The 24,880-nt window shown below is 35.0% G+C and overlaps 1 protein-coding gene across 1 annotated transcript in view; it reads right to left on the reverse strand.

Moving 5' to 3' along the window:
• The window catches only part of ca16b (carbonic anhydrase XVI b), a 211,098-nt gene that overhangs the window by 143,574 nt on the left and 42,644 nt on the right, over window positions 1–24,880 (reverse strand). The window contains exon 2 of the mRNA XM_021477262.3: window positions 7,605–7,691. Within this exon, the coding sequence (XP_021332937.1) occupies window positions 7,605–7,691 (87 nt within the window). The remainder of the gene's footprint in view (window positions 1–7,604; window positions 7,692–24,880) is intronic.

Here is a 24,880-nt window from a genome sequence, read left to right on the forward strand (position 1 = left end):
TAGAAAGAGTAGCATGCAAAAACTTAACATAGCATTAAATGATGGGTTGAGGCTACTGCTCAAATGTTAAAAAGGAGTAGTGCAAGCCATATGTTTGTTAGTGTTGGTGTGCCAACATGTTCTGCTCTGTTAAGTAAGTTTATGTATTGAAGTTAAGGATATTAAAATAAGCATGTTTGCACTTTCTAATAACGTCTTTAATCATTTATTCATCAATCATTTTCCTTCAGCTTAGTCCTATCCTTGCAGAATAAAAGTGGTTATTTTTTAACTTATGGATGATACAGTATAAAAAAAGTCACCTAAAAAGAGAATTCTATACATCTCATTCTACCTTATAGAGGTTCATAGAGAGAATTGCTTCCTGGAGTGAATTCCTGGAGAACAAAGCAAGAAATACACTCTTACTTTCTTCATCCCTCACAGAATGGAGGCTTTTCTACTTTGAAGGATTGAGCAATATTCCACTCGAGATTGTTGGAAGCTGTTCTGAAGACAAAAGCTGGAGCTGCTCCTTATTAGGTTTTCCAGATCAATATATTGTTAGGAGGGCTCTGTTATTTTATCCACCCTCCAATAAAGTTAGCGAGATCTTTTATAGGTCATTGGCATGCACATAAACAATGCTGATTTGCACATTACACGGCTAAATTGGGAAAACCACCAACACAGACCTACTTATTCTGTTTCCAAACTAAATAACGCCAAGCTAGAAACAAGCAGGCTTGAGAATAAAGATTGGATGACCAACATTGCACCGTTAACAACAAAATAAAAAACGAATAATATAGTGAGAGTGACACTATATAACCAATATAGTGAAACCCTTTCTAGTTGTGTGTTTTACAGTACTTTCTCTGTCATTTTCCAAACTTTTTTTATATACCAAAGTCATGCAAGAGCCAATTTCACATCTGTCACATCCGTAACTCACAGATGTCACATCAATAAGGAAGCTTTTTCCTCATGAATGCGAAAATGTCAAATAAAATAGTGATTTTGTTCTACAGAAAGCCAACTCGTACTGGTCTTTGTTAGAATTATTGTTGTGTCTTTTAATTTACAGAATTTCAACAAAGTTTGTTGTATACTGCTGGACAAACGTACATACTTTTTTGGTCGGAACCATAATGCATGTTTATTTCACTCATTTAAAATATGAAACATGTTTACAGATTGAGATTTTTTTCTGATCATTTAACTCTGTGGTGAGTTGTTTTGGAAAATATAAACAGATTTTTCAATATACTGTTAACAGATGAATTCTTTCTGAATATATTGTTTAGATTAAATGTCATATCCATAATGCTGAAATTGGTCAAAAAACACTTTCATTGTCTTATAATATGCATTTATTATCTTTACCTAGTTATCCCAACGACTCCCATATGATTTGTTTAGCGATTCATTTGTTCCCAAACCCCTCCTTTACTTGAGGTTAATCTGCGCTGATTGGTCTAATGACCCCGTCTGTTGTGTTTGGTCGACTGCGTTCAGTGCGTGATGGAGAGAAACACCCACCATGGTAGAGGTCTGCATTCCCGGGAATAAATTTCCGAATAAAGCGTGGGTGTGGTCAGTAACTCTGGTGTAAATTGAATGGGAGCGGGCGGTCTAACAATATCACTCCCGACACCTGAGCGTGCAAGCACACGTATGGATGTGTGTGAATGAGAGAGTGTGATGCTTTGTTTAGCTTTGTTTAGCTTGTTGTTTTGTTTAGCCTGTTTGTTGGTGTCTATGTGTTTGTGTGTATGTGTGTGAATGAGAGCGAGAGCTTCGTACTGTCTATGTGTGTGCGTGAACAGTCTGTGAATATAACCAGATTCTAATGGTAAAAAAAAACCTTTGATTTGTGGTCTGCAAAAACACTTTGATGGAATTAATTTGATTTTCCCTTTGTACGTGTCAGAGGGGGAAAGCTTGGCCCATTAGTGATGATCTCTCCCTTATTAGGCATAGGATGTTAGCCTTGTTTTTGAATCTGCCACTATGCTGACACAGGCATTTGTAGCTCCGCCCTCTTGGGAAAAGAGCACAATCTCATTTGAATTTAAAGCGACAGTCACCAAAATGGGACAATTAGTATTAAAGCCTGAAAGGGGAAGTTTAAAAATATTATTTGTAGATTATTTTGAGCTGAAACACACTCCAGAGACAATAGAAATTATTTAATATCTTGTAAAAAGGGGCATGATAGGTCCCCTTTAAAAAGTTCTTTGGAACTCTCAGTTGGATTTGAGTTCACTAGCTGGAATTTGAAATTAACCATTTATTTAAAATGTTTAAAGTATATTTTTGAGACTAAATATATCGAACGTCCTCCTATCTAAGCTCAAGCAAGAAAATGAATTCAACCTAAGTGTTTTTCATCTTCCAGCACTTTATTAGATGCCAATTTTCCAGTGTGCGCAAAGCAGAATTCAGGCAAAAGCATCATTACAAGATTCTCCAGCGCATTTGTAACACTTATTTTTCATACTCATTTGATAAAAAAGCATACGCAAATCCTGAAATAGAATTTAGATGGGGCTTTTAGGGCACAATCTGTAATTGTTCCAGCACCTGTCAAGCTTTGATTGGCTTTTTCGCTGTGAAATTGGGTTTAAAGAAGGGAAAAGGTAAAGAGGTAAAGCCTACAGAGCGCTTCTGGCACAGAAATTATTGTGAGAGCATGAAAGGTTTGAGTGCATTCTGGCTCGGCTCAAAAAGAAGCACAAACACGCAGACTAAAAACACTTACGAGGCTTCAAATTCCACCGTTTTTTTTTTTTTAAAGAACACTAAAGCCTTTGCTAAGAAAAGCTGCTGAACTGCTTTCATGAACAGCCCGGTAGCAGTCCTTGCTGATTTCAGTGTCCTAACTATGACTCGTAGGTTAACAGTTCCAATTGAGAAGCTGTTTGGAAAAGTTTACCGCACAGAAAAAAGGTACAGGCTTGGGTTGAGAAGTCAGGGTGTCTTCTGTGTTGTGCTTTCTTTTCGAATTCAATGTAGTTCATTACAAAGTAAGGTATTAGCCAGCGCCGTCACAAAGGATGTGCACCAAGTGTGACCACACAGGAACTCGTACCAGACAAATTGCTTTTTCCCCCCTGTAATTTGGACATCAAAACAAGTACTGCATGGGCTACTGTATGTAAGACAAGACTGACTAAATGGCAAATGTGAAGATGGTGATGCATTGAAATTAAATTCTGGGCCGAAACCAAAATCGGAAAAAAAAAATTGGTCGAAAAATGAATTTAAAAATGCTTTGCAATCATTATTTATTATCATTTTGGAAGACTTGAATTGAATTCAATAACTTTTACTTTTAAGATTTTACTTACAACAGCCAATAAAATATCCACATTGGAGAAGCATTAATTTACCAGTGTTATTGCAAGCAGCACATACGGGTGAAGCAGTGGCGCAGTAGGTAGTGCTGTTGCCTCAAAGCAAGAAGGTAGCTGGGTCGCTGGTTCGAACCTCGGGTTAGGTTTCGAGTGGGTTTCCTCCGAGTGCTCCGGTTTCCCCCTCAGTCCAAAGACATGCTGCAGGTGACTTGGGTAGGCTAAATTGTCCATAGTGTATGAGTGTAAAAGTGTATGAGGGTGACAGGCCCAGATGACAGGCCGGCCGGAATGTGTAAAAAAAAAAGTCATTATCATATGGACAAGTCTAAATGGAGGACTTATTCCAAAGAGTCAACCCCGCAACCATACAGGACTAAGGCCAAAGAAGAAGAAGAAGAAGAAGAAGATTGCAAGCAGCACATTCTACTGTACAAGCTCTTTTTAATTATTTTCATAAACAAAATGTTTTCAAGATTTTTTAAAAAGCTAAGTTGCTAACAAATCCCACTCTTTGGTAATGAATAAATCAATTTGTATATCTCAACATCTAATTATTTAGAAAACATAATTGCATTTGTGGTTAACCTGTTACCAAAAAAATAAAAATAAATAAAAGACCTGTGCAATTCTTTCTTTTTGTGCATCATTCCTTCATGGCAATCTAACAATTAAAAGGGGCGTGGCTAGTTAAAACCCTGAAGGAAATTTGATTTACAAATTTTGATTGAAGATTACCAAACAAACTTTTTTCGGTGAATCAACTTGCAAGTACTAATGGATCACCTTAAGACTAATAATGTCAACACAGGCTCATTCTGAAAACATACCCCTATAAACATTTCTAGAGATGGTGAATTATGTGGCCAGAGCTACATATGGCTGCATTTTAATCTTTAAAATGAACGCTATGGGCGGTATGAAGCTGTTCCTTTTAGTGCTTACCAGCTGACAGCTTAATTCCATATGAATGGCTTTTCCGCTGTTACCAGATTGTCCAGTGGTGGACTTGAGATGCAGTTAGGAGTTGACCATGTTGACGGGGTTCTAGTCTGATTAAAAATAGTTCCAAATAGCATGTAAGACAAAAAAATTCCAAAAATTAAATAAAATAAGTAAATAACAGGGTGAGAATGTGGTAAAACCTGAAAATGTGGTAAAAATCAGGCAGCCACGAGGGCTTTTCTTTTTCTGGATTGCTATTGAAAAAACTGTCCAATGGGTTTGAAAAATGGATGGGCAGGTTAATCAGTGCTTTTGAAAACACTATTGGTTGGGTTTAGGGAAGGAGGATAGTGAGTCAATCAATCTGTCAGTCAGTCAGTCAGCCAGTTGACAGTGGCCTCTGGTGGATTTATGTCAGATGAGCAGGCTCAAATGGCATTAGCTAGAGAAATATAAGATCTCAAAAAGCATACACAGCGGCCTCTGGTGGATTCTTGAAAACAAAAACTGCAAAAAAAAAAAAAAAAAACCTTCTGAGAAATATTTGTTGCTCTCTAGAAATGTATAGAGGGGTACATATTCAGAACGAGCCTGGGTTGAATAATGTGCACTAGCAAAACTCAACACTGTATATTTTTAATTTCAAACAAGACTTCAAACCTTCCCATATCACCAAACCTGTTCCATACCATATCCCACTTTAGTAACACTGATGTAGTAGACAGTAGTTTAGGCCACCGGATGTATTTTAAATTTACCGGATTTATTGTAAATACAACAGCAGTAGCTGCAGACTGAGATCCTTAAATTCTGTAATATCTGCAATGCACTTCAAATGCCTTACAAAACTACTTAGAAATTTGATGCAACATTTTCAAAATGAACAACAGCTTTGATCCAAATAACATATCCTAAAATCCTGCTAGTCCACAGAACTGCATCTGCTGTTGTGGTGTAACACTGGCATAGGTTTTACTTCAAAGGTTTAACTTACAACACCCCGCGCTGACATGGACAAGCTGCTAAACAATGAAACTGATTCAAAAAGAGAGGAAGAAAAATGACAGCTAAAGTGTCGGTGAGAAGATAAAACCTTTGTATAAAAAACAAAAATGTGCAAAAGACAAGCAGAAATGCACCGAGAAGTTCAGCAGACAGCTATTGCTTGTGAATTGAATCATAAACCCTTCATGCTGACTAGCCTCATTAATGCTTTCAGAGAAACTGCTCAGGAGCCACAGACACATCTGAGAAACAGCAGCATCTGTTCAAAACACGCTATAGGAAGAAATCAGTACAGTAAGGCAAGGACTACTGAAAGGAACATTTTGCAATCCGCTTTGCTCAGAAATCAAACCAAGAATGTAACTGTATTTTTTGTAGGTGTCTTTTTAATATCTCAAGAGTTAAATTGGGTTTAAGTGCTGATTTATGGCCAGATTTGTTAACAGCTTGCATCAGCACAAACCCTTTTAGGCATTAAAAAACAACAACTGTCAGGATTTTCTAAAAGACACAGTGAAATATCAGCAGTGTAAAGTCATCGGATGGAGGGATGGATGGATGGATGGATTGATAGCCTATGGAATATAAAAATAAAAGATCAATAGATATCTAACTACAAAAAAACAGATAAATTGATAGCTGATGGAACAAAAACAAAAGATAGATAGATATCTAACTAAATAAAACAAAAGAATGTTAAACAATATAAAGATGGATGAATTGACAGGTGCATGGATGTATGGATGGATGGATGGATGGATGGATGAATGGATAGCTGATGGAATAAAAACGAAATATAGAAACCTAAGAACATATAAAAACAGAATGATAAAAGATGTAAGAATGGATGGATGCATAAATGGGTATTGGATAATGAATAGATGGAAGGATGGAACAAATTAAGGATAGATAGATGGATGAATGATGGAATAAAAACAAAAGATGTATGGCTGTATGGATAGACAGACAGACAGACATACAGATATAGATCTATCTATCTATCTATCTATCTATCTATCTATCTATCTATCTATCTATCTATCTATCTATCTATCTATCTATCTATCTATCTATCTATCTATCTATCTATCTATCTATCTATCTATCTATCAAGACAGACAGACAGACAGACATACAGATAAATAGATAGATAGATAGATAGATAGATAGATAGATAGATAGATAGATAGATAGATAGATAGATAGATAGATAGATAGATAGATAGATAGATAGATAGATAGATAGATAGATAGATAGATAGATAGATAGATAGATAGATTACTGTTTTCATGGCAAATCTGTGTTTGTTTTCAAGAGAGAAAAAAAGTCTAAGATGAAATGGACTTCACCTCCTTCATCATGACACCATTCACCCAGTTCACTGTGGAAACACACAGCAGATACTCAGACATTAAAGAGCTATCATTTGGGCCTTTCTTTCCTGGAGGGTGATGTGAAAACCAGCCACAACAAAATCTGAATCTCAATATTCTCTGCCATAGATCACTGGATCATGGAAACGACATTTGCAAAATGCTGCATCTCCCATTAAAGCGGGACACACCGAGAGAAAAAGCCTCGCAGGGCTTATCGCACGACTTCACGTGGTAAATACACATATATGACTGCCAGCAGAAGCACAAACGAAAAGAAAAAGCACCATTTAAAGATCATTCCATGCTAGAGGGCTGCTGGAACCACAGGCATGAATGTTTCTCATCCCTCTGAGCGCTAACACAAGTCAGAACGCTGGCAAAGAACAAGCCAGCGCTGCTCTGTCGGAGCTGATGAAGCGAACAGTTCAGACGCCCAGAGGAAGGAGAAAAAAAAGAGAGTCAGAAATAAAAAGATAAAAGATCAGCTGGAAATACGAGAGGGGAAATCAGAAACGGAGTCTGAAATGAGATAAGAGCTGCTGCTTTTCACCATTATTGACTGTGTGTCCGCCAGAGGCCATTGATTGATTCATTTTCATAACTCTCAATGAGAGCCAAATAAGAAAAATCCACCAATTGCTCACAAATTCTGCTGAGTTAGATGAGTTATAGATTATGCAAAAATTCCCACTTTAAGACAAAGCAATCAGAATATTCATTGATCTTGCCCAGCGGCTCCAAAGCAGTGTTTTTTTTTCCGCTACATGTAAAACTAATAGACAAAACCCACCTGCCGCTTCACAAAAGGAAATATGCTCATTAAATTTCCCAATAGGGTTGATTCCCCACAGACGCACATGCAGGCTTATGCTGAGTAAACATTGTTGCTATTGTTACTGATGCTGTGTACACATTTTCGCTGTTTATTGGTCGATGACTCACCTGAATACGCCCAATAGGGTTCCCCGGACGCCCTCCGCTCTCTCTGATTGGCTGAGCTCCCTCGGCGCACGGTTTCCACATGTGAAGCTGTAAGAGATAAATCAGATGACACTCTAATGACTTTCCATTAACATTATCAATACTGTCCACTTTAGAAAATGCAGTGCCTATAATGGCTACATGTATTCGATACGAGCTTGACTTGCTGAAGCAGGAGGACGAAAATCGTATACGGTTTGCTTCGCTAGAACTGCTTACACGCCGTGTCTCTTGACAAAGTAATCAAAAGTAATAATAACACTAATAATAACACTCAAAGAGTACTCAGCGGGGCTTCCAAACCTGTGAAAACCTGGCACTTTGCTCCTCTCATTAGAAACACTCAGCACAAGCTGAAGTTCCGGTCGCCGTAATTACCATAAAATGGCATGATTTGTAATTTTAAAAGAGTGGTAGGAGGTCATGCTTAAACAGAAAGTTTCTTTTTGATAATCAGGCTTGTTTTACTCTTGCTTGTCGAGAGGAAGTTCATGAATTGAAAGGCTAATAATTGGAACAAACATAGTTTCTGTGAAAAAAAAAAATCTACATTGAAACAAGCATGTGTTTGTGTTTTTACAGTGCAAAAATGCAATCTGTTTTATACTCTATGAAGGTTTTAGACTATGGAGGGAAATAAAATGCTGTTTGGTATGTAGTTTGGCAAGTAAAGAGAGCTTCAATATGTGTGTTTAACGTATTAAATGTATCAAATATAAGTGTATTAATTTCTAAGAATATTCACTGTTGTCGAAAGAGTCAGTAAGATTTATTATTTGAGCAAATAAAGCTTTCGACTGATCACATTGACTGCTAAGAAATACACATGAAGAGTTCATATGCAAAAACCTCCAAATACCATCTGGAATATCTTCTATAATGAGAATTTTTCTCAGTCTCTTATGTTTATGTTTAGTTAAATCATGTTACAAGTGATGTAAATAACCTAATCCTGCCATAAAAGTGAAATTTAATTAAGACATAGGAGCCTGAGAAAAATGCTAATATTAGAAGAACATTTCAGGTGGCACTTAGAGGATATATATATATATATATATATATATATATATATATATATATATATATATATATATATATATATATATATATATATATATATATATGTGTGTATATATATATATATATATATGTGTGTATATATATGTATATATATATGTGTGTGTGTGTGTATATATATATATATATATATATATGTATATATATATGTGTGTGTGTGTGTGTGTGTGTGTGTGTGTGTGTGTGTGTGTGTGTGTGTGTGTGTATATATATATATATATATATATATATATATATATATATATATATATATATATATATATATATACACACACACAGACACACAGTAGTGTGGAAAAGCGTTTGCCCTATTTTGCTTACTGTTTTTGCATGTTTGTCAAATTCAAGCATTTACCCAGGTAAACACATCATGTAGGTTTAAATACAGGTTCTTATTATTAAAGCAAATGAAAATACAAAACATCATAGCTCTGTGTAAAAACTGTTTGCCCCAAATCAGGTAATCACTTAAATGTCAAAGAATAAGAATATGAATCATACAGTGTTATTTGACAGTAACGGAAGAATGCGACCAAATGAAGTGATTTAAGAGCAGAGATGTATAAAGTACTAGAGACCCATACTTAAGTAAAAGTACAAGTGCTTTATCAAAAATTGACTTGAGTAGAAGTAGAAGTGCTCTTTAAGCACCATACTTAAGTGGAAGTACAAAAGTATTCAACATTTTTTGTACTTAAGTATTGCAAGTAGTTTATTTCAAAATTTACTACTCAAGTACTGAAAGTAAAAGTACAAGTATTGTGTAATGTAGTTATTAAAGAAAGCAGTCAAAATACACTAATTGTTTTGTTTATTTTAAATATCTTTTTTGGGGTACTTGATTAAGCAGAACGAAAAGAAACATGGCTTATGATATTGTTTTTCTCTGTAAATAGTTTCTATGGTACAAGAACTCACATCGTCAGGCCCTTTTACCAGAAAATGCCTTCACTGATGAGATAATTCAGCATGTTCACTCACATACATACTCTCTTGCTCTCTCTCTCTCTCTCTCTCACACACACAGCCCTGCACACACCTAAATGTACACTCTCTCCCACTCTCTCCCCACTCACACATTCATACACTCTCACACACACAGTTCTCTCTCTATCTCTCTCTCTCACACACATTTTTGTGAATTGTGGGGACATTACATAGGTTGCAATTGTTTTTACACTCTCTCTTACACACACACACACACACACACACACACACACACTGTTGTTTTCTCTTAATCACACATTATTCACTCTCACTCACACACACACAGACACACTCACACTTTGGGAGTTTTGAAGTTTGATTGGTTAATACCACAATGAACAGGAGTTCTGTCTTCTGGAAGCACTCGTGAAACTAAACTAAACAAGCAAACTAAATCCTGCTTCACTAATTCACTTGATTTTGATTTTATTGTAAAAAAAAAACAGGAAAACGTGCATATTACTGTGTTAAATGAAAATCTGAAATATTTTATGGCTAATGGCTATGATTTAGTAATAATTGTTATTCATTTTTATCATGTTTTTAATGAAATTGGTCTTACAGTTCATATTTTCTGTAGTATATTTATTAATTCTGGTACTTTTACCATAAACCAACATCTCAACCATTTGGTAGAGGCTGATATTTTAGAAATATTGTGATGTGTTGAATAAAAATGCACTGATCTTATTAACTAGCGACATTAGGAGTTAAGAAATGCAATCAAAATAATTCTATTGCTTTTGTCTTGGTGTGACAGTTAAGGGGTTTTTTGTAATAAAAATTTTGTCCTTTAATACAGCAGTCAGATATACGAACTGTGCCCTTAATTTGACCTGCTCAAAGAAAACACTCTTTCTGGATGTATCAAACAAAACTCATGCACAAAAGACAGCACGAGCATATACAGCTAATAAACTCATGTCAATATTATCCCGCCTGCTTTTTGAGCGCTGACAGGCGGGTCTATGATTGGTTATTGTCCTCAACGGAAAGGGCTTTAGAAATATAAGCGCTGTTCACCCATGGCGGGAAAAATAAGCGATTATCACGGGTAATAGACACAGTGGAGAAAACTTAATTGCACATGAGGCACGCTCATGTCTAGATCCACAGCTTTAACAGCTAAGAAGAGAGGAAAAGTTACCTTACAAACTGTTCCAGCGGGTCAAATGTCCAAAGTGAGAGAGCGAGAGATAGGCAGGGGTGAAGTTTTACAACATTTCTCCCTAACAGTAAACTAGCGGCTGGAGTGCTGTGCCGCCTTCTCTCGCCCTCGCGCCTCCGTCCTTCGCCATAGTATTGCGACATCGCGCATAGGAGATAAATGACGTCATCACGTAATCACCGGTTATGACCTATTATTACTGAACTGATATCGATCATTTTGACACCCCTAGTAACGAGTAACGATGCAGCACATAAAAAATCTATCGGAGTAAAAGTATTAAACTCATGGAAATTATGTACTTAAGTAAAAGTGGAAGTAGGAGAAAAAAATAATACTCCAGTAAAGTACAGATACTGCCTTTTAGTACTTAAGTACAGTAGTGAAGTAGTTCTACTTCGTTACTATACATCTCTGTTTAAGAGTAAAGTTTTTTCTCGAAAAATGTACTCACAAAAAAGTAACAATTTTAAAAAGTAACAATTTTACTCAAGTAAATGTAACAAAGTACAGTTCAAGTCAAAATTGTTGCCCTCCTATGATTTTTTCTTATTCAAATATTTCCCAAATGATCTTTAACAGAATTTGACAGTATTTACTATAATATATTCTTTCTTCTGGAGAAAGTCTTATTTGTTGTATTTAGGCTAGAATAAAAGCAGTAAAAAAATTTAAACCTCATTTTAAGGTCAATATTAGCCCCTTTAAGCATACCTGTGAACCCTCTCGTTTTTCCCAGGATTCTCCCGTATTTTACAGTTCTATCCCGCTATCATCTTGTGAAGGTATTTTCCCGTATTTTCCCCATATTTTCAGTCTTTCTCTTAAGAGTGGCAAATAAACATTAAAGATACGCAACCCATACTGCCGAACCACCAGGAGCCGCCCCTTGCTCTTAAATGTGAGTCTGTTTTGTGCTTTCGCTTTGTTTAGGCATAAAAACACTTAAATATAATATATAAAAATAAATATAAAAACGTTGCGATTCTGTTTCCTTTCATTACATTGCTATCTCGCCTTCATATGCAATCCTCAAAACAGTCATATAGCAGTGCGTGACTGTCAGCTGACACGCTTCATAGTGATAAATAGACGCTGTTTCCCAAACAGATTGTGTACACACAATTTAAAGCAGAGAGAAAGTCTGGGTTTTGGGTGCGTGTTTAAACAATCATATACACATAACTAATAATAATAATATCTAAAGATGTGGATCTTGGTGGGGCTTTTTTTCAAAGCAACTAATTTCATCCTAAATGAGCATAAAAATTTATGAAAGCAATCGAATGCTTTGATTTTACCCTAAGATCTGTGCATTTTTAAAGTGGTATTCCTTTTTATAGTGGGAATATCCCTTATTTTCACATCCCAATGTTGACAGGTGTGCCCTTAAGCAATATTTTTTGTCAGTCTACAGAACAAATCATAGTTGCACAATGATTTGCCTAACTACCCTAACTTGCATAATTAGCCTAATTAACCAAGTTAAGCCTTTAAATCGCACTTTAAGCTGAATACTACCTATAGTAAAGCATTATGTACTGTAAATATAAAAAAAAATATAGAAATCAGTTTTTAGAATTGAGCTTTTAAACTTGTTATGTTTAGAAATCTTCTTTCCGTTAAACAGAAATTGAGAAAAAATATAGAAGGAGGCTGATCATTCAGGAGGGCTAATTGTTCTGACTTCAACTGTAAATGTAATTCGGTACTGCCTCTGCTTTTATGAATGCACATTTCATGCAGAAATAACAGTCTTTAACAACAACAACAAACACTTTGCACCAATTACATCTTTTCATCATTTGTGTATACACATATAATTTTGTCCCAATCTTCCTTTATGTTGTTAAAATATTTCACTGATTCACTTGCACTGAGATCTTATTTGGCCTAATATTTGCAATCGATGAACTGCTGAAAAATGAATTCTATAGCAGATTCGAACAACTTTCCCAGCAGCAGTATTTTGCACAAAGCATTCATCCGTCTGTGCCAACCTCCAATATAGGCCAGTGCTTTCCAGAGCTCTTTATATGGTTGACTAGTGCACCTTTATTCCGTTCTCAGCTACTGAACTCTGTAGCTGCTTCAAAGTGATTATTTGGCTCTTTGTGGCTCCTTTCATAAGTCTCCTTCTGCATGCAGGGTTTTGAGGGACAGTCTTTTTAAAGCAGTCGCTGGAGAAACTGTCTTGCTAGTAACTGAACAAAACGTGCGCTATGGGGCATCTAATCGACATGGAGATACAGGGAGATTTTGCTCTCATTTATGGCTTTGTTTAACTTTAACTTCTCTCCGATAGTCTTTAGTCTTCATTTTCACAGCTGTCGTACAAATTCACAACCCGAGTAATGACTGCTTAACTGTGGGTTTCTAATCTAGAAAATGCAGCACTTTTTAATGATGCACAAGTCGTAAAACTGAATTTTGGAAAGCACTATCGCCTCACAGTAAGAAGGTTTCTTGTTCGAGGTCAGTTGGCGTTTCTGTGTGGAGTTTACATGTTCTCCCCATGTTCACGTGGGTTTCCTAGGGTGCTCGGGTTTCCCCCACAGTCTAAAGACATGCGCTATAGGTGAACTGAATAAACTAAATTGGCAGTAGTGTATGAGTGTGTGTGAATGTGAGAGTGTATGGGTGTTTCCCAGTACTGGGTTGCAGCTGGAAGGGCATACGCTGCGTAAAACATATGCCAGAATAGTTTGTGGTTCATTTTGCTGTGGCGACCTCTGAAATAATAACTAATCTATTTATTTACCTTCAGAAGAAGTTTCACCAAGGTTGCTTATATTTGAGTAAAAATACAGAAATAAATTAAATACTGTGAAATATTATTACAATTTAACAAAGCTATTTTCTATTGTAGTATAAATTTTCAGCATCATTACACTCTTTTATTTCACACAATCCTTACAAAACTATTCTAATAAGCTGATACAATTATCAAAATAACAAAAAACTGTTATAATTTTTTAAAACCACTGTGCCACAATGCAACTTTTTTGTGGAAAGCATGATAGACTACTATTCAAAGATATTTAGGTAAAGAAAATAGACTAATTAAATAGATCATTTACAATGGTAAACTAATTTATAAGGTTTAGAAGATTTATATTTTCTGTAAATTACACAAATTTTATTTTGTTAAACAAAACATCTGTAAAATCTGATTAATAATTATTATTTTAATACTTACAATATTTTTATACAATCGTAATTAATCTATTAATATCATATAAATATTATAAATCATATATGAATTAATTATATATTATATTAATAATTTTAATTATTAATACTGGTACTCATCCATTCATTAATTTCACTTCAGCTTAGTCCCTTATTTATTAGGGGTCACCACAGCCGAATGAACTGCCAACTTATCCAGCATATGTTTTTTGCAGTGGATGCCCTTTCAGCTGCAACCCATTACTGGGAAAAATCCATATTCACACACACACTACAGCCAAATTCAGTTTATTCAATTCACCTGTACCACATGTCTTGGACTTGTGGGGGGAATCCTGTGCACCTGGAGGAAACCCACACAAACAAGGAGAGAACATGCAAACTCCACACAAAATTGCCAACTGACCTAGCCGAGACTTGACCTTCTTGCAGTGAGATGAACGTGCTAACCACTTAGCCAAATTCAAATTGAACAGTACTGAAGACAAGTTAGATGCATAATTGAACTACAGGGGAAAAAAAAACAAACATCTTAAGAATGACTTATACTTTCGGCTGGAGATGCATCGCGCATCTCTCGCGAGGCTCTTTAAAATGACAGGGGTAATCAAAAGAAAGCCACCGTAAAGTCAGACAGATAAACAGACAAGTAGGAAGTTTCCGTAACTACGTCATATCATTAATATAGTTTTTTTATGATTTATAATCAAACTATTTTTTAGAATTTATTTTAATGATTAAAAAGTTTTTATAACCTTTTTTTATAACTTTATAATTTTTATAACTCAAGATTTTTTTAATCAAACTTTGATGCATCGCTTTTGTTCATATCTCGGATAGCTCTACATGTTAAAGTTAAATATTATAGACTCCAGAACATGAGTTGCTCTAAAATTATATTTTTATTATGAAATAAAATGCAAAAATCTAAATAAAAAATACTGATGTTTTTATTTTATTTTGCCCAATCAACAATTTGCACAACACTATCTGGTTTGTTTACTTATAAGCCAAAAAGGCAATAATGGTCCAACATTCCTGACCATTATCACCAATAAAGCCAAGAAAAACAGGCATCAGTATATTGTGAACGGATAGGTTTAAATACTCTCTTCCAATTATCAAAGAAATAATTTGTTCCTTAATTATAATTTTGTAGCAATTAAATTGTAACATATACATCAGTGTAAAACCTAAAAATTGTGGAAAAACATATTCTGTAATTGTGTACCTGGGTTTCCACCTTTGCCATGGGCTCTTTCGGCTTTAACAAACCTTTCCCTCAGGTTTTTTCAATCTCTTTAACAAAAACTTTCCTTCTTTGTCACTGCTGCAATTTCTAGCAAATAATTTTTATTAATCTGGTTATCCCTATGATCACACATGGATGGATCATAAAGGTGTCTGTACAGTCGTACCTGTTTCAGACTAAATCTCTTCAAAGTATTTCGTATTCAATTTAATTGAAACGCAAGGCCGCACGAACTGTTCGCTTGAGTCTTAAAACATTTCCTGCTCTACGCCAACCGAAGTCATACACACAAAGCGAACCTCCACAAACTCTGCGATGACATCACAATCGCCACACACACTAAGTTCAATAACAGAAAGCTGATTGGCTACTGCATGCTGGTCTCTTTTGTAGTTGTAATACCGCAAATTACATTTGGACTAGTGAAATAAAGAACTACAACACCATGAAAACCAAGCAACAACAACAAACAAGTATTTAAATCATCATTAGATGTAGCGTGACATGGACAATTTCGATTTTTAAATTTTAGACTTTTTAAGACCAAACGGACACCCTGTTAACACAAGGTTTTTATACCATAATACACAACACCAACCCAGACAATATATCACTTTAAACTAATAAAAATAAAAATGTTCATAAAAGTCACTTTTTCCTACTTTTTAAGGTTAAAGTTGTTGTAATAAAGATCAAGATCCCATAATGCAATTCAAAATCATAAACAAACAAGGAAAAATAAAAACATGAATCACAAAATACGGAAAACTGCTAATTTATGGATTTTTTTTCGTGTAAAAGTGAGCGTAGTGTGAAGTTTACGGTATCAGTCACTGAGCAAGATGATGGGATCATGTATTATAGAATGTTATGGATGCCCATTTTTAAGTGGACTTAAAAACTTGCTGTTTGGCATGTGTCTCTTTAAATGCAAATGAGATGCTGCTTTTTGCTCCTTTTTTAGACAATATATCACTTTAGACTATTAAAAATGTTAATAAAAGTCACCTTTTCATACTTTTCAAGTTTCAAGTTTTTCAAGGTCCCATAATGCAATTCAAAATCATAAACAAAGAAGGAAAAATAAAAACGAAATACTGCAATTTACGGATTTTTATTTTTTTTTTTTTTGTGTGTGTAGAAGTGAGCGTAGAGTGAACATTACTGTATCAGTGACTATGGAGGATGATGGGATGGGATCAGAAGTATTGAAGTGTACTCTTCCTGGTGTGCTTCAGAAAGATGCATGCTGGGGTGTGTAGGATAGGATTTCTCCTCTAGACGTATTAATATTTCAAGTAGCAGTACCCAAAAAGTACACGTTTCCCCAGCTGTGCCTGCTATACCCTACTTTTCTCCCCTTGGCTTTATAAAGACCACGCTTATCTTCCTCTCTGTGTTTCAAAGCTTCACGCTGAGAGACCCCTAAAGTATGTCTCTTCAAGACTATTAAAGAAATTCTGAGCAACTCTACACCTTTTAATGCTCTCCCTTTCTTTGCTTTATTATACCATATGGCAGATCGCGTGTCTGGACTGAGTATTTACATCAACATTCAGTAATTGATACGGGCATAAAAATGTGCGTTTACTTCTTAGGGAACTCGTATATAAATAGTCCTAATGAGCCTTTTTCTGACTTGATTTTGCAAAATTTACTTGCGTTAATGTTCATTTGATTCATTACAATTCAACAATATTACAAATAATGAAATCATATCTGGGCATGAATAAAACAAGGTAATTTTGTTTTTATAAAGTGAAGCACGTTTTAACTGAATATGCTGTGCTGCGGCACACTGTGCATAATATTTCTCTAGAAAGCTATTATATTGTGCTTCTGATTAAAGGGGACCTATTGTGCCCCTTTTAACGAGACGTAATACGGTCTCTGGTGTCCTCAGTCTGAAAGTTTCAGCTCAAAATACTTCTCAGACCATTTATTATAGCAAGTCATTATAGTGAACATAAAAACTTGCTGTTTTTTGTCTGTGTCTCTTTAAATGCAAATGAGATGCTGCACTTCGCTCCATTTTTAGAAGAAGGTTTAAGTTACTCTGGCAACAACAAACAAAACACGTGCAAGGCATTTTAATGTACACGTGAACCGGACATTGCAGACTTTTATTTCAATATGTTGATGAATTTCCTACTGAAATGGAATATTGAGTAGGAGGCGGGGCTATATTTTTGAGCATCATTGCCTCATAGGTAGTGCAAATTTTAAGTCGGATCTAGCCGGATCCTAATCCGGGAAATGTCAGATATTCATGTTTGAAATTTCAGTATTTATTTTAACTGATCCGGCATTAACTTTTGCGTGGTGAATGCCTGCATGTGCAATTGTGACAGAGAGAGTGAGAGAAAATGAAAGAGTCCAAGTAAAAAAAAACACGAAGCTAATCTGCTGTGTGGATTGTGTGCGCGCACACACAAATAAAGCTAGTCATTTTTGAGCAATTAGCTTTCTTACGTTTACAATCGCTCTCATTGGTTTGTGATTGTTTCGCTTGCAGTGAGCAGTGACAATAAATAATGGCACAGTGGCCTACTTAAATAATATTTTTATTTTCAGAATGCCAGAGGCAGTCAAGCATATATAATTTTTTTTTTAAACCACGGGTAAATCTGATAACAAGACTGATCAAAAAAGATCTTGTGAAGATGAAACTGCGCCCCAAAATCAGGAAAGCAGGAAACAGAATCAAATTGTCACAAGTCAGACAGAAAACATGTCTAAAGAGGTAACTGTGGGCTCGCTTTTCACTTGGCACATAATAGTGAAGTGAACTGATTGTCGTTGTAACGTTGTATTTATATTAGATCGATTATTTTTCTAAAGTTGAGGTTAAATAAAAACAGTTGTTCACTTTAAGTGTTTAGGTTTTTTTTTTTTATCTGGTATCAGTACTTTACGCCACTATTTTCTTAACTTTTTTACTTTTACTCCTTACATTATTTCACAAATAGCTGTACTTTCTACTCCTTACATTTATAAATCGGGCTCGTAACTTTTGTTTTAATGTGTTTTTTGATGCGATCTATATTATTTCTTGTCATTTCACAATTTGAATGATATTTTGATTCAATATATTTTTTGTTGTGCAAATTAATAATTTTATTTATTGGCAAATACATCTGTTTCTAAATTTATCGCTATTGTTCAAAAATCCCATACCGGTGAATCCCTAGTTTGATATAACTGTTTACTATTTCAATGTAATTGACTTTAAATCGATCATATTATAATAAATATATCTTTAAATAGATCTATAAAAATATAAAACAATTATTTATTTAATTTTAAACATCTATAGTGCCATAAGATCCTTTAGAAATTATCCCAATAGGCTCACTTGCTGGTTATGAAACCAAAATCAGCTAAATATTAAGATTACTTTGCTTTAGATCAGACGTTCCCAAACATTTTCTTACAAAAGCCCAAAAACCAAACTTGATTGAGGGCTGTGGGCTGAAGCAGTACCGTCGCAAGCTTAACTGGCGCTCTAGGCAAACAACGATCGTGGTGCCCTCGCAGTGTTTCTAGCAAGATGCCGACCTGAACAACCGCTCATATTGCCCAAGCCTAAATCCGCCACTGCGCTGAAATTACATATACCAAACCATATAAACCGCATCCATTAAGTTTGCCATGGATAGTTTCTTAATTTATTTGCTAATATTTAAAATACAACATTAGAAAAAGTTGCTTTGAAACTATCATACTAATTAATGTTGCAGTATCATTTTTATTATTTTATAAAGAACGTATTATAATGAAACGATATAAACGATCCCATTTATAAAACAATGAAGTTTAATGCTGAAAATCACTAGTTGAGCTGCTCCAACTTTTGGCTTGATTTGCTTGCCCATGTCTTTTGCATTGTCCTGTGTCAAGTGACAGCATTTACATTTTAAAAGTCTGATTCATTTACAATATTTAAAGGAAGCATTTAATTTTAATTTTTTTATTGTTTTTTGCAGCCGATTCTAATGTAAGCACTCAATTAATTCAATTAATTTAATTAAATGGGCATTATCCGTGGTTTTCAGCTATGGTTATCAGATACTGTATGGGCCAGCTTTGGCCTTCTGCACCTACTAGTAGGCGCATAAGGCTGTTATCATCCATCCACATGGCTAATCTGAAATAGATCGTATATGGCTGCGGCTGGAAGTTAAGAAGAATTATTGATATTATATATTAAATTTCCCATTAATTGTATTTTATTAACATCTACCCCTACGCCAACCCTTTATGTAACTGTCACAGTAACATAAAAACAGATCTGGATCTGGAGTCTTCTCTATTAGTATAGCTGATTAACCATGTGTATTAATGATAACAGCCTTCTCAGCCTACTAGTAGGTGCAGAAGGCCCTTACTGGCTCATATCTATCAGCTGATAATGGCCATTCAATCAAGTGATAACAATTAAAGTGGGTGCAACTCCCCATCATTCTTCCTCTCTTTTCAGATGGAATGGCGAGCCAAACCAAAGGTTACGAACTTTGGCCCGCAGGCCATACTTTGGGCTCCTCTGTTTTAGCAAATTTAAAAAGAACAATTTAGCCACTTGTAATGAATATGCATAAAAATGACAGACCCCAAACTTTTAAAAGTAGTCCTATTTAAAATACAATTCACCCTCCGTTAAAGTCCTTGCTTTGACACAAAACTTTTACCCGTCACATTGAAAATTGACATGAAGGTGAGCATTTAATTTTCAACTGAACTCCATCTTTAACAAATCATTCCCAGATGTACGGCTCAACACGCCACACACACATACACACACACACACACACACACACACACACAAGTTTCTAGCGCTTTAACAGAGAACCTTGTCAAACCGTCATCAGATCTCAGCGCTGAAGTGCAATTCCTCATTTTCTCTCACTTCAAAGTGTCTTAAAGTGACTCTGTCTCTGGGGTGAAGACACCCTAGTGCTGCTGCTCTTGCATAAACAGATTTTCCAATCCTTCGCTCTGCTCTTGCCCTCACTTGCATCATTACATTGGAGATTAATTAGTGGCTGCACTAAGTCGATTCCCTCCATTGCAGCAATTACGTCCACTCTTATTGGTTAGCAAGCAATTAGAGCTGCTCTCATTGGTTAGCGACCTGTCTGGGTCTGTTTATTGTTTAATCCCTGATGGACGCCAATGGACTACATTGAGCGTTGTACTGGCGTGGCAGACAATTAGCATCAGGGAAAGCGATCAGAATGAGGTTATGAATGGGGAAACGCTAACCTGTAATGATTTTCTCATCACTCGCTACAAAGGGTAAACATTAGGTTCCGACCTAAAATAATGGACTCGATACCGTAGTGCTTACACAAGGCTTGTTTGAAGTCTTTCCCCGTGGGCTTTTCGAACAGTAGCTACCAGCCAGCATGCGCCACATCAGCAAAGCGGCCCTCTGAGGGTTTATGTTTGCATGTCTGCTGTTTGACGTGTTAAGGAGATGGCAAATAAAGTGAGTGTAAGGTGACTTGGTATATGTGTGTGCATGTTTCTGTGCGTATCCATCACATTATGGGACCAAATGTACTCACAAGTATCCACCACAGTTTGCAGTGTGAAAGTAATCTCTTTTATGTGTTAGACTTCTGATTCACTTTCAGCTATAGGCTCACATAAAAACTGCAGGCAGAAATCTGCAGATAATACATAAATCCATCCATCCATCCATCCATCCATCCATCCATCCATCCATCCATCCATCCATCTATCCATCTATCTATCTATCTATCTATCTATCTATTGATCGTTCTATCCATCCATCTGTCTATCCATCCATCCATCCATCCAACCATCTATCGTTCTATCAATCTATAGTTCTATCCATCCGTCTATCATTCTATATATCATTATCATTGTCTATCTGTCTATCCATCTATCCATCCATCCATCCATCTATCCATCCATATTTATCTAAGGTAGTGTACAAGGACATAATTTTACTTCTTATTCAAAACCCTTAAAAATCATTCTTAACAGGTCATTTGGCATTCAAAATTTGGACTGGGATTTGGGATAAGGTAAGGCCATATAATAAGCAGGTTTAATTAGGGCTGCATTGGAAAACCAAACGTACATTGTGATATTTTCTATCATATATATTGCAATATTCCACCAGATAAAAAAAAAAATATATATATATATATATATATATATATATATATATATATATATATATATATATATATATATATATATATATATATATATATATATATATATATATATATATTAAGTCAGAATTATTAGCTCCCTTGATTTATTAGCCCCCGTTTATTTTTTTCCCAATTTCTGTTTAACGGAGAGAAGATTTTTTCAACACATTTCTAAACATAATAGTTTTAATGACTCATCTCTAATAACTGATTTATTTTATCTTTGCCATGATGACAGTAAATAATATTTTACTAGATATTTTTCAAGACACTTCTGTACAGCTCAATGTAACATTTAATGGCTTAACTAGGTTAATTTGGTTAACTAAGCAGGTTAGGGTAATTAGGCAAGTTATTGTATATCAATGGTTTGTTCTGTAGACTTATCAAAAAAATTGCTTAAAGGGGCTAATCATTTTGTCCTTAAAATGTTTTTAAAAAAATTAAAAACGGCTTTTATTCTAGCCGAAATAAAACAAATTAGACTTTCAGCAGAAGAAAAAAACATTAACAGACATGCTGTGAAAATTTCCTTGCTCTGTTAAACATAGTTTGGAAAATATATTTTAAAAAGAAAAAAATAATAATATTAATTTTGACTTCAACTGTATTTAGACTAATTGGGATGATTGATCTGCATAACATATGATAAATTACAACCATAGATACATGCAGTAGAGCATTTACACAAATGAAGGAGTCTAACACTATTTTAAAACAAAAAAAAAAATTAATCAAATGTATAATAAACTTATATAATCTTCACTGTAAAAACACCTAAAACAATTAACATTTGATAAAGCTACAAACATAACAATCTATTGTGTTTTAATGCTTTACACTCACTTAAAAAGCTCAAACAGTCACAGGCATTAAAAATACTCCATTATAATTCTGCGATGGGACTATTATCGATGCTAAAGCAATATATTGTGCAGCCTATAATTTTTATAGTTTATAATACATTCTGCCCACGGAGAGTCCTCTTAAACCATATCTAAAAGTATGTGTGTGTGTGTGTGTGATTGTGTGTGCAGCAGGTTGGTTGTTGTGAAGCTGGAGGGATACAGGAGACAGGCAATATGTGCGCTGGCAGATTGTGATGCCAGGTGCACTTACGCAGTTCAGTGCAGCTAAACATGACATTAAAGAGGAACTGCTGCCTCTGAACTCACAAATATCAACATAACAGGTAACCCGAGCAACTTATACATGCGTAAACACGTACATGCAAGGACTCGCAGGTGTTAGCAGATGTGGAGTGTCTTCTAATGCAGATTTGTTACATCAACCATCATTAACTAGTTGTTTACCGATTAAATACTTTTCTTAGGTATGCTTTTTATATTTCATGAAGATTATTTTTTGAATTTTCCATGAACATGACTTAAGAGCACTCAATAGCTTCTGTTGCTTTTATTGGCCTAAATGGTTTTGGCATTTGTGGAGATGCTCTAAGTGGTCAAACGGCCCATCTGTAAATGTCTGGGATATTTTGAATAGTTTTTTTTTTATTCAGGGATGTTTTGAGTCTCCTTCAAGTAGAATTTTAATGCCTTCCAAAGACAGACAGACAGACAGACAAAGACAGAAATAAATAAATAAATAAATAAATAAATAAATAAAAAAAATAAATAAATAAAAAATAAATAAATAAATATAAATAAGCCTCACAATATCTGGTGTAATGCATAGCTGTATCAGAAACTGTGCAATATTAAAAAAAACTGTTCTGGAAAGATAGCAAAGAGTGTAATATAACAGCAATAGTATTTACATGTTGCTCTTTTGTTGCTGTAAGCACTTCTTTTCATTTTGCTTCCAACAAATATGTCTGCCAAATGATTAAATAAAAATACATTTCCATATATGTTAACGGTGCAGTATAAGTTTGACACCCAGTGGTTGAACTAGGTATTGCACATCTGGTTTAAAACACACGCAAGCGCAGGTTGCCAGATTGATGACATCAACAGAAGTGTGCCTATCTATCAGGCATAAAGGCTGATTAAAGGCTGATTTAAACCTTGTTCCAAATAGCTACAGCATGTGATACAAGAAATATTTTCCATATTAAAAGAAGTTTTTGATCTAATCAACAGCTGAAATTTATATTTTAGAAATGGCTTCTTGCCGATGAACAACAGGATAAACTAACAATGATCACCTGAGGTACACCTCGTGTGCTTTATTCAATGTGAAATGCTAATAACGTGAGTTTGAATTCCATTTTACATTGCCATACTACTGAAAGCAGCAGCAGATGCTCAGTGCAAGCCAACACATATCAGTGCTTCAGCATGTACATTTAACTTTAAAGAGGTTTAATATTAATTAGATCATAAACTTTACCATTTTGTCGAAGTGCAGTGAGTGCACTATTCTGTATGGCTGTATTTAAATTTCCGTCATGTTTTGTCTGGTGCAATCAGCCAAATTCCTTATCACTGCAAATCTAATTAAGTAGCATGTCGTTAGGACACGGGGATACAATGTAACCTGCTCACCTAATGTTTACGTCTGTAATATTTATATTGTTTGCTAATTAAAAACCACATCATGTGAAACTCTGAATCTGCCTCTCATTTCAGAAGCTACTACTGTCCACCAGAGGTCTCATTTCGGTCACGGATGTAAGCTTCGAGGGCCTTTCTGAACAAATGAATAAAATACGTGGTTTTCATACAAGGCAAGCCGGGTGCTGAAAAATAATTGGCTAAACTAGCAGTGGGTGGGTTAAAAAAAAACAATGAATGAAGACCGAAGAATGCTGCGAGTGCACCGTCAGTCACGTGACAAGAACTGGACCGATTAGCTTCATACTTTGTATGTAATATACACATTTCTACTCCAAAGACAACAAAAAATTATAAATAAATAAATAAATAAATAAATAAATAAATAAAATACAATCAAAAGTGTCTTTCAGATAGAGGTCCAGCAGCCTTTGACTACATTTGTTCTCTTTAAAAAGGAAATACTTAGCTAATATGTAGCTTAGATTTCCATTAGACAAACACAATTGTTTTAATTTATTCTTATTTTTATTTATTTGTTTATTCATTGTTCTGTCATGTATTTTCAGTGTAAAATTATTACTTGTTTAATTGTCCAAAGAGAAATTAACTATTACTTGTTTTTTATTATTATTATTGTGTGTTGTAATAATTTGTTATTGAGCAAAAATATAAGGAGTTTTCATGTGATTTTCTAAATTAGTAGTGTTTTGAAATTAGTGCACACATAACAATCTTGATAACCGTGAAACCATGATAATTCCTCAGACTATAATCATACAAACAAGACAGATTTATAATTATTGCATCCCTAATCACAGCCTCTATTACTTTTTAATTCACACTTTTTTGTTAAT

This window comes from Danio rerio, chromosome 6, assembly GCF_049306965.1.
Source record: "Danio rerio strain Tuebingen ecotype United States chromosome 6, GRCz12tu, whole genome shotgun sequence".
Taxonomy (NCBI): Eukaryota; Metazoa; Chordata; class Actinopteri; order Cypriniformes; family Danionidae; genus Danio; species Danio rerio.